General features: G+C 54.1%; 1 protein-coding gene across 2 annotated transcripts in view; it reads left to right on the top strand.

The window, feature by feature from the left end:
* Positions 1-334: 334 nt before the first annotated feature.
* The window catches only part of RAB6B (RAB6B, member RAS oncogene family), a 69120-nt gene continuing 58201 nt past the window's right edge, over positions 335-11253 (top strand). The window contains exons 1-2 of one of the 2 annotated variants that reach the window (XM_026454181.1): positions 369-813; positions 10914-11044. In XM_026454181.1, the coding sequence (XP_026309966.1) occupies positions 11014-11044 (31 nt within the window). In that variant the 5' untranslated portion in view covers positions 369-813; positions 10914-11013. Of the gene's footprint in view, positions 814-10913; positions 11045-11253 lie in introns of both variants that reach the window. The other variant, XM_023207454.2, reaches the window with a different exon arrangement.

Genomic DNA, 11253 nt, shown 5'->3' with positions numbered 1-11253 from the left:
CCCCCACCTTCGTTCCTTTCCGCTCTGTCGGACGACTGCGCTGTGCATCGGTGTCTCGCGAGGTGGAGGAAGGGACTGGCATCTAGGTTTAAAAGACCAGAAACAAACGTCCCCTGACAATTTCGTGTCATTTTCTGGATTCAAAAGAGGGGTAGAGTGGGGAAGATAGACGCGGCGGGGCAGTGAGAGACGGTCCGACCCGGGGACCTCTCAGGGGTACAGCTAGGAGGTTCTCTCCTGCCCGGGTGCGGGCTCGGGTGGGCGGGCGCACGTCCCCCAGCCCCGCAGCGCCGCGGGCCCCGCATGACATCAGAGGTTGGGGAGCGCGCAGAGCGCAGGCGCCGGCGGAGGAGGGAGGCGGGAGGGGGCCGACTGGCGCGGCTCTAGAGAGCGCTCCTCCGCCCTGCGCGCCGTCCCTGCGCCCCGCTCCGCCCGCGCCTCTCTCCCAGCGCCGCGCCTCGGGCGTAAAGAGCGCGCCCCTCGCACCGCAGCCAGTGCCGCCCGCAGCAACCCAGCCCCAGCCTTCCTCCGCCTACTCCTCCCTCTCCTCCTCCTCCTCCTCCGCCGCCGGACACGCAGCCGCAGGCCGGGGCCGGGACGCAGCTGGGGAGTCAGGGACGCGCGCAGCCAGCCCTTCCCCCTCCGGCTCCCGCACCGCCGGCCGCCTCCCCTCGCCCTCCTCCTCTCCCCTCCCTGCTCCTTCGCTTTTTCCTCCTCCTCTCCCGGCCCCGGCTGCCAGCACCATGTCCGCAGGGGGAGATTTTGGGAATCCACTGAGAAAATTCAAGTTGGTGTTCCTGGGGGAGCAGAGCGGTAAGTACCCGGTTTAATCTCTTGGCTTGTCGCCGAGTCGACCCCCGCCGCCCAAGCGCCTACCCCATTGGGACCACCGGCCGCGGCTCGGAAAGGCCCCTCCGTGCCAGGATAGAGGAGAGGGACAGGGATGGGGAGGTCGGAGCCGGCTCGGGCGGGGTCGGACTGGGGAGGGGCCAAGGGTGAGGACGGAGGAGGTGCTGGCGCCCGGGGTGGAGGTGAGGGTGGGCTCTGGGTGGGGGGCCCGGGGTGCGGGTGCAGGTGCGGCGCCGCAGGGGGCTCGGAGGGCGGCGGCTGGCTTCGCCGCGCGGACCAGGGCGTGAAGGACCCGGGCTCGCTGGCTAGCTCACACTGCGGCACCGGCTGCGGGCGACCGCGCAGGTGGCTGGGTGCTGCCGGGGGTGGGGAGAGCGACGGGCGCCCCCCTTGGAGAACGAAGCGAAACTGGGGTCTGGCCGAGCCCCACTCCGCTGCACTGGAGGGGGGGTTCCCTGCGGACCCTGCCGGTAACCATGCTAAAGGGCACGTCCAGGCGCTGGGACAAATAGCCACCTGGGGAGAAAAGACCGGCACCTGTCTCTGCTCGAAAGAGCGAGTGCAGGCCATGAGGGAACGGGGCGCCTGCCTCCCCTGTCTCACGTCCGACTGGGCACAGAAGGTTCTAGACCCGGTGCCCTTCGCCGGCGCTCGTTAGCCTCCTTGCTGCTCAGGGGTCTGGGCAATGACAGTGAAGGCTACCCCAACTCGAGGCGATTTGGGGAATGATACAGGGGCACCTCACACCAAGAGGCTGTGAAGTCTGGCTCTGGGCAGAGAAAGGCCCAGGCGACACGCCCTGCCTTGCTTCCCAGCACTCCTCCTGAGAGCATCGGTGGATTCTTCCCACCCCCACCTCCCAGCTCACCGCCCTTCTTGGGGGAGGGGAGGTCACCGTGGCAGCCGGCCAGAGCTGGGGGAGGGGAAGACTGCTTCTCCGCTGCCTGGCTCCCTCCCCAGGAAAACATCTCTGAAAACCAGCTTGGTCCCGAGGCGGGAAGCCCAGATTGAAGAGCAGGGACCCCTCTGCCACCTGTAGGAAGGAGTGGCTTTCGGAGCATCCTTCCAGAGGCCTCTCGAATGGGGCTGCAGGGAGACAAACTGAGCTCTGGTCAGCTCTGCTCTGGGAGAAGGCTATCCTTGCCGGGCAGGACCCCAGAAGGCTGTCCTTGTCGGGCAGGACCCCAGCTCTGGCTCTGCAGACCCTCTCTGACAAGGGGGTCCAAAAGAAAGGCAACTGTGGGAGGACTGGGTGGGCCACGAACAGTGCTACTGTGCTGTGTGTACATGAGAGTTATGGAGGTCATGTGACTGGCCCCTGTCTGCTGATGCTCATTGCCTGAGATGGATGGTTCAGGGAAGGACGTTAGAAGGTAGTGTCCAGGCCCAATATGGAGATGGGTTTGGGGGCCAGGCTGGGTAGTTTCAGAAGATCCTCTCAGCCAGCCAACATTTGCCTTGGATTCTGATTGCCTGTTTTAGTAGATCCCAGTTTCATGGAGCTGACCATTCCCTGTGTCTGGAAGGGATTTTGGTGGTATTCACATCCCAGTGCTAGTCTCACTGGGCCTGGAGCCCTGGGAGATAACCTGCGGGGATCAGGCAGCCTGGGAGTTGAAATTCTTAGCTGTGTTGCCTTTAGTAAAATTTGAGGCCTCTCTGTGACTCACTTTCTGTCTCTGAAAAATGGTTGCTTGAAGACAATTCTCTTACTTCTTCATGTTTCCTTAGTGCCTCTCAAAGTGCCTGGACCCTGGTAGGTTCTCAACAAACATTTGTTTATTCTAAGTCTGCAAAAGCTTTAGAAAGGACTAGGAGTTTGGTGAATAAAGTGTCTCTGGTGAGTTTGAGGGAACATCTGGGATCCCTCAGAATTCCTGAGGAACAGAGACCCCTGCTGGGCTCCACAGACCCCCTTTGCTCCCAGAACCACGGAAATGATAGCTGAAGTCTAAAAAATGAACCCACCACCTCTCCCACATGTTCAAATGGGAAGTCTGAGCCCCAGGGAACAGGGAGGCCTTGCCCAGAGTCCCAGAGTCCCATTGTGAGTTGCTAATACTTCTGGGCTGGAGCCTCACCTCTCGTTTCCAGTCCAATATTTTTCACTAGTGTGTCATTGTGAAGTAAGATGACCTTGAATTGGGGAAGCCAACAACTGGCGAGCCTCCCCAAGAGGGAGTGAGGGTTGCTTCTGTACGGCCAGGCTTATAGCTGGGGCCTGTGACTGGTAGGAATGAGTAGTTGGTCAGAAGCAGGGTTATGGGCCCTTGGAACATGGTCATTAGAGAGTCACTGCTGTCAGTGAGATGGGCTAGTGGCCACCCTGGTGCCTTCTGTCAGGGAGTCCCAAGGCCCTGAAAAGCCTGTTCCACTTTGTTGCATCGTTAGTGGGTTGTTTTAGGTTTTACAGAGCTTTTGAGTTAGGTAGGGGACATGTGCATCTCTAAGCCTTATGGGATGGGGAGTCACCTCCACAGCCGCTTCTTCTACCTTGCCTGCACAGTTTTGCATCTGTTGGTCATTTGTGCCAGCATTCTCTGCAGCCTATGCAGTGGAGAGAGCCTCCTGAGGGCTGGCCCTCTTGCTGGCCCTGGCTCTTTTTATATGACCTCGGAGGTCCTTTACCTTGTACATGGGGGACTTGGGCCCACTGAGCTCAGTGGAGTCTTTCAGAGCAGCATGGGCTTGCCGATATGAGCCGAGTCCCCTGGAGATGGGCCAGGGGAAGGAGCTGGAGGGATGTGGCTTTATCTTATTTCCTGTGCCTAGCATAATGGTGGCTTTTCTCTAGGCTGGTGGGCAACAGCAATGGATTTCCAAGAAGAGTGATGTGCACGGACCAGGGTGTGGAGCACACTCTGGGCCAGATAATCCCGGGTGGACATCAGGTCTTTAAAGATACCAGGGAACTGGTTTAAATGGGAGGCCCTTGAGAAGCCACTCTGGAGGAAATACCTCAAGCCAGTGAGAGAGCCCCCCTCCTGGCAGCTGTCCCCCTGGCCCGTGGAATATAGGCTGGGATTGTGGGAAGGGTGCTCTGGATCCAGGGGGAGAGATTTCCTTGTGGCAGGGAGGCTGTGCAGTCCCACTGGTGCCAAATGGTTCTCTGGGCCACTGGATATGCCCTTTTGCTGATGGCAGTGGTAGGAGACATGGGGGGTGACATACATCAGTCCCAACTGGGGCATTTGATGGCGTCCGAGAAGACAAGAAGGAGCAGGTGTCTGAGGAAGGAGAGTGCGCCTGTGGGACCTACATCTTCCTCCTAAGCTCTAATGGCATTCTGTTGGCTTTTAGGCCTCACTCGGTACATCTCAGTGTGTGTGTTGTGGGAAGGGAGGGTCAGGGATGTGTCTGCTATGCACTGTCTTCTGACCTCCCCTTCCCCAAGACTCTTCCAGCGAAAGCAGAAAGATTGGATGGAGATGCAAAAGCTCTGTCTGCTTTGCTAGCTGAGGCCAGCAGGCCAGTTTCTCACTCTGACCAGCCACCTGCCTGCCCTGCCCCTGGCATTGTGCTGCTGGAGGTGCTGTCTATGTTGAGCATAATGTGAATAGCATTCCTTGGAGCTGTGCAATGAAGCGACCCTGCAGGCAGCTGCCTTTTTGTTGTTCTATTGTTTAGTCATTTGTTCATGTATCTTTCCCTCCTGCTCCTTCTCTCTTCTGTCCTCCCTCCGTTATCTGTTTATTTATTTATTCTTTGAGCGTATTCCTGCCCTCCTGGAACTTCTAGTCTGCTGGGAACACAGACATTTGTGGATATAATTATAGTAAAGGTCTATGAGAGTCATGATGAGAGAAGAACAGCTGCTACTGGGGCCTAGAGCAGGGGCACCTGACCCGCCTCTGGGGGCTGATGTCAGAGACAGCTTCCGTAGGCTAGCAAGGGATGCTTCTATAGGCAGTAGGCTGCTACTACTTCGTCTTTGGGCTGTGTGTAGAAAGTAGGTCTTGGAACGAGCCCATCCTACCCTGAGGGCCTTGCCTGTTCTTTTCTGCTTTGTAGGATGTACATGAGGTGGAGGTTCAGGAGGACAAAGGTGACTCTCAGGTATCTGGCTTGCTGGTACCGAGTAGGGGCTGTCCCTTCACTTTCAGCCCATTCCTCTGTGGTTAAGGGTTGATGATCATTCAGTGGCCCCCACTGCCTGGAAGGCTTACTCCTCTGCCCACAGCCTGACCCATCCTGACTCCTGCCCTCCCACTGGCCACACCATGGAACACCTGCCCTCCTGCAGGGAGCCCTTCGTCGGCCTGGTAGATGTGCCAGCAGCCCCTCCTAGCAAGTTTCCTCCTCCCAGCAATTTCCAGACTTACCCGCTCTCAGGTGCTCACTTCCACTTCTGCTCCCCTGGGCTACCAGCTGGCCTGGCCACACATCGTGGCATAGCTTTGTTTTTCTCTGAACATTTCTTAAATACAATCATATGCTTCACCATGACCTATCTTCTGTTGTCTCTGTTAGCTAAGGATTTTAAAATGTTAACTTTTTCAGGTACAAAAACCGTAATTGAATTTTAAGCGTCTTCTGAGGACTATGTCTTAGTCATCATTTCACCCCTCCCCACCTGCAGGTGGTTTGTGCTTATTAAATCTCTTGATTTGAAAATGATGAGATTATGCTTGCTGTGTGAGATTTGCTGATGGCCCATCAGTAGATTAAAAGTGAAGGAAGTTGAGGTGGCTTTGAAATAGGATTCCTATTTCACATTCCTGACACCTGCTGCTTTTCAAGCCAGATTTTTTTAACCAGCAATATCTAAGAATCTTTTCTGAAGGATTGAATCATTTAACTTTTTTTTTTTTTTTTTTTTTTTGATTGGGGTTTTGTTTTTGGGCCAGGCTGGAGTGCAGTGGTACAGTCTCGGCTTGCTGCAACCTCTACCTCCTGGGTTCAAGCGATTCTTGTGCCTCAGCCTCCCAAGTAGCTGGGATACAGACCCACGCCAATACGCCCGGCTAATTTTTGAATTTTTAGTAGAGATGGGGTTTCACTATGTTGGCCAGGCTGGTCTCGAACTTTTGACCTCAAGTGATCTGCCCACCTCAGCCTCCCAGAGTGCTGGGTTTACAGGTGTGAGCCACAGCGCCCAGCTGGATCATTTAACCTTGGTCATGCCCAACTCACAGTTCATCTCAAAAAACCTGGAGTTCTTGGGGGAACTTCCTCATTCCTAGTGTCTGAAAAAATGCATGAGAACAACCAGACCACCAGAGGTGGAAAGGGACACACTAGACCTCAGCTTGCCAGAGCTCACTTTGAGATCTGGAAGAAATCACCCTGTTGCCCTGATCCTTAGCTTCCTTCTCTTGATTTCTCTCCTTCCAATGTTTCTCCTTTCCTCAGTGGCTGGCATAAGAAGGGGCACCGTTGTGGATGTTGGGTATAGACCCAGAACCTTCGCTTTTTTATTTGTTTAAAGAGATGTGTGTGAGTAGAGAGTCAGACAGACACCAGGATGAGAATTAACCTGGACTTGGTAGAAGAGGAAGGTGACGCCTTTAATTTGATGATGCATAGCAAGACAACTTACCATCAAAGAGAGAAACTTAGAATGTGTTCTGGCTGCGTAGATGTAATAATAATTACTGTCTTTTGCATGATCTGATTATCATTATCATTTGCAGCCCCCAGATTATAATGAATCACATTAAATTATAACAAAATAAGGCTGGGCGCGGTGGCTCACGCCTGTAATCCCAGCACTTTGGGAGACTGAGGTGACAAGGTGGGCAGCTCACTTGAGGTCAGGAGTTCCAGACCAGCCTGGCCAACATGGTGAAATCCTGTCTCTACTAAGAAATACAAACATTAGCCGGGCATGGTGGTGCATGCCTACAATACCAGCTACTTGAGAGGCTGAGGCAGGAGAATCGCTTGACCCTGGGAGGCGGAGGTTTCAGTGAGCCTAGATGGCACCACTGCAGTCCACCCTGGGCAACAGAGCAAAACTCCATCTCAAAATAAATATATATATACACATATACATACATATATATATATATATAAAAAACAAAACAACCTTATTGCCCTTTTGTTCCTGATTCTATCCCTAAAATCAGTCTACGAATATTTATCTTTTTTTTTTTTTTTTTTTTTTTTTGAGACGGAGTCTCGCTCTGTCACCCAGGGTGGAGTGCAGTGGCCGGATCTGAGCTCACTGCAAGCTCCGCCTTCCGGGTTTACGCCCTTCTCCTGCCTCAGCCTCCCTAGTAGCTGGGACTACAGGCGCCTGCCACCTCGCCAGGCTAGTTTTTTGTATTTTTTTTTTTTTTTTTAGTAGAGACAGGGTTTCACCATGTTAGCCAGGATGGTCTCAATCCCCTGACCTTGTGATCCGCCCGTCTCGGCCTCCCAAAGTGCTGGGATTATAGGCTTGAGCCACCGCGCCCGGCCGAATATTTATCTTTATAGGTGTTGCCCCGACATTGCAAACTCACCGGGGGCAGGCCCAAGGGTAGTAACATTTGTATCCCATCCAGGCTGCAGATTTCCTCTGTCCTCCCCACCCATGTTGTCCATTGTTGCCAAATGCATTCGCCATTGAATGTGTAGGGCTGTCTGGTTTCAGTGTGGATAATTTTGGGAAATTATTGGACAGAACCACTGGGGAAGGTAAGAGAAGGCTAGGTAGAACAGCAGAATTCGTAAACATTCGGGGTGGACCACTGGGAAAGCTGCTGGGCATTTTCTCTGCATCTGCCATCCTTTTCCATTTCTCACCACAGGGAAGAGAAGCCGGGGGAGCTCTGGTTGAGGTTGCCAGGGAGAAGTACCAGACACGCCCTGAGATGGACAGCTTTTGTTAGGGCGGAAAGAGAGGCTGCCAGGAAATGGGGCTCCAAGCAGGGCCTGGGGACTGGAAGCCCCTGGGAACTTGGAATGGCAGGCCAGTCTTTGTTTCCTAGAACAAGGGAAGGAAAATATGAAGACTCACAACTCCTAAGGACTCCTAGGATGTTCTTTACCATATCTTGGGGCTTGAGATTTCAAAATTGTTTTCATTATTTTCGTAACTTTTGCCCTAAACAAAGTAAGATCTTTTTTAAAAATATTGACTGATATACGTAACTTAGCATTTTAATAAAGTGGTTTATTTTTAGTAGAAAAACTTACTCTGATCTCTTGGTAACAAGGCCAGAGGGAGCCCAGGTGACCAGATCACATGCTCTGGGCCAGCCATCACCTGTCCCAAGGGGCTGACATACCTAAGGGACAGGCCCAAGTCCTGAGGAGGCAGATGATACCTCACCCCTGAGGGCAGAATGGAGCTTTCAAAGCAAAGGTTACTTCCAGGAAATGCATAAAAAGAATGGCAGCCTGTGTCCTTCCTCACGTGAGTTCACTCACGTGGCATTTATTGAACATCCTCTATGCCAGAGGCTCCACACAGGACACTTTTTATCTTCCCAGCCACCCTGTGATGGATATGAGATGATCATCCCTGTTTTGTGGGTCAGGAGGCAGAGGCTCAGAGAGAGCTGGCCCTGCCGAAGGACTATGAGTGTGGCAGAATTAGAATTCAGACCTAGGTCACTGTGAGAAACACAGTGGACTGCTGGACCTCTTGCCTTAAAGGCAGGCTCTGGCCCAGGACTGGGGTGGAGGAGACAGAAGAACACTGAGGTCTTCTGGACACGAGGTCTGCTGTGCATGACTTGTGGGGAGTGTTTGTGCCAAGCTCTTTGCTAAAGAGGAACCTGCGGGGCCCTAAGCAGGGAGGAGGGAAGCAGGGTTTCTGTGTGGGAGCTGCTGGAGCTGGTCTTGCACAGCAGGCACCCTGTTCTTCCATGGAATGAACTGTTTATTTGGGGTGCTTTGAAGGGAGTTGATAGAACCTATGGGGGCAGCTAAATCCCCCCCAAGTCAGCCCTCAGCCCACTGCCATGGTTCTAGCTGAGAACTAATTACTAACCAGGGAAGAACCAATTAAACTAAATGGCTGGTTCCCACCTACTCTGGTGTAACCCTTTCCTGGCCACATCCTCCCTCCTGGCTTGGAGATACTAGGGCCCTGGAGACCCTGATTCTATCCCCGGTCTGCCACTGGCTGGCCATATGTTGGATAAGCCCCAGCCCATCTCTGGCTTTTTCTGTGTATCCCCTCAAGGCTACAGGGCTGGGTGACCCCTTGGGCCAGTGGAGCTCTAACTCTGGTTCTGCAATTCAGTGCCAGCTCTGAGTATGAGGCCAAGCCAATAACACTCCCAGCCTGGAGACAAGCATGCTGCTGGTAAGAGGGGCTGCAGGAGTGAGGTGTGGGATCAGGGGCTCTGCCGACTGTTGCCCCCAGAACTGCCCTGGGTCCCACATGCAGGATCCTCTCCAACCTACCACCTCCTCTCCTGGGAGGCATTCCTGGCCCACCTACACCTTAGTGCGACTCTCCCTGGGGGCACAATGTGGGGGAGGGGCACGCTGGCTCCCCTCTCCTGATGATGTGCTTGGCTCTGGTTGCCAAGCAACAGGGATGGGGCTGTCCTGCACTTCTGCTTCCAGGAGGTGTTTCTTCCACACAGAGAGGAACCATGATGAGGACGACAAGGCAGGTCACGCATCCCAGGTGCTCCTAGCCCAGGGGCACCCCTTTCCACAGCCTGGTGGTAGGGGTAAGCTGGGAGGGCAGGGAAAGGGCAGAGCCAAGAGGGGTATATGGTGTCCCCAGCAGACCAAGGAGGGCTTGGAGACCCGGCTGCAGCTCCCACTCCCACCCCATCACCGTAATGGTCCTCCTGCATCCTGGGCTTCCACCTCAGCCCACCCCTCTGCTGAATGGATGGTGTTGGTATGCAATGGCACCACCTGTGCTCATTTTCCTCACCTGTGCGGGAGGGTGATCATTACCTAGTTGGGGTTCCAGGAAGATCAAGTGCATCTATACATGGCATGTGATTAAAGCTCACATGATAAACGCTCAGCTCGTTGATAATGAAATAGTAACAGCAGTCTCCATCTCCTCCCTCCTTGCAGAAGTAGGGTGCAAAGTTTTGAGAATTATTGATCATTTCTATATTGTGAACTGTGGGGTCCACATCCTCATGATCTGGCAGGAAGAGCTGCTCATCCCATTTTATAAAGAAAGCGAAGGTCTGCCAGGTGAAGGCTTTTACACAGATGGAAGGACCCTTTGACTCCCTGGCCAGTGGTTTCCCCAGCTCCCCATCCCTGCTCAGAGACAGGCTGGCAAAAAGTGGGACAGACTCACCATGCCTGCTCGTCTGGGGCCACCAAAGCTGCTCAGGGGAAGAGCACCTCATCTTCACAGCTCTGTTACTTCCCCTAAGGAGCTCAGCCAGGGTGGACTATAAGGGCAGAGGCTTTGCAGCATTGGAGTTATATGCCTTCAGGCGTGTGAGGTAGGCAGTACTCGGCCCACAATAAGCAGGCAACAAATCTCAGCCAGTATTAGGATTAATATTACATACACAAGCAAGGCTATGGGCGTGATGTGCTTGGAGGAGTCAGGGAAAGCTTTCCGGAGGAGGTTTTGCATAGTGAGCAGGAACTCACCAGCAAACAAGGGGAGGCATTGAGGGCAGAGGGCCTGGCTGTGCCCAGGCAGTGAAAGGCTTGGGGCTTCTGGGGAATCGGGTGTGGTTCAGGGTGGTGGGATTCTGGTGCAGGTGGGGAAATAGTGGTGGGAGGAGGGGTTGAGCCTAGAGGAGTCATTAGGGTCAGGCCCTGGAGGACCTCCCTGCAGGCAGTGGGGATCCACTGGGGAGTTTTGACCCAGAGGGACATGCCCATGGATTAGAAGGTGAAGGCAGAATGTGGTCTGATTGGAGGCAGCAGATCCAGGTGGCTGAACTAGGTCAGAACAGAAACATTCCGAGGATGGAATTTATAGAGAGGGCTCGTAAACCTAAGCTTCCTTCCAGTTCTGAAGCTCAGCTCTACTGCAGATGTATATTTTCTTGATTCTTTCTCTTAGAGTGAGGCCTCAGGAACAATGAAGGATTGTAAGGGAGGGACTGTTGTCTCTCTCTGCAAGGCCATACTGTACCCAGATGGACCAAAGCTAGCCCATTTAGACTCCCCTGTCCATCCTGTCTCCACAGTGCCCTGGGTTCCCTGACAGCTCTGGCTGTCCATGGGTGTTCTGCGGGACTGTCGGCAGCCCTTCTGGACTCCTCCCCCTCTGCTGCCTGCTCAGGTTGGATGTGGCACATGACTAGAAACTGGCCACAGGGTGTGTGAGCCCCCCATCCTCTGGCCGTTGGATGTGTGAGCCCCCGTCCTCTGGCCGTTGGATGTGTGAGTCCCCCATCCTCTGGTAATTGGGTGTGTGAGCCCTCGTCCTCTGGTAATTGGGTGTGTGAGCCCCTCGTCCTCTGGTCATTGGTGTGTGAATCCCCCGTCCTCTGGTTATTGGGATATGTGAGCCCCCCGTCCTCTGGT

The sequence above is a fragment of the Piliocolobus tephrosceles genome, chromosome 2, assembly GCF_002776525.5.
Source record: "Piliocolobus tephrosceles isolate RC106 chromosome 2, ASM277652v3, whole genome shotgun sequence".
In the NCBI taxonomy this organism is placed as follows: Eukaryota; Metazoa; Chordata; class Mammalia; order Primates; family Cercopithecidae; genus Piliocolobus; species Piliocolobus tephrosceles.
This window is presented reverse-complemented; position numbering and strand designations above follow the sequence as displayed.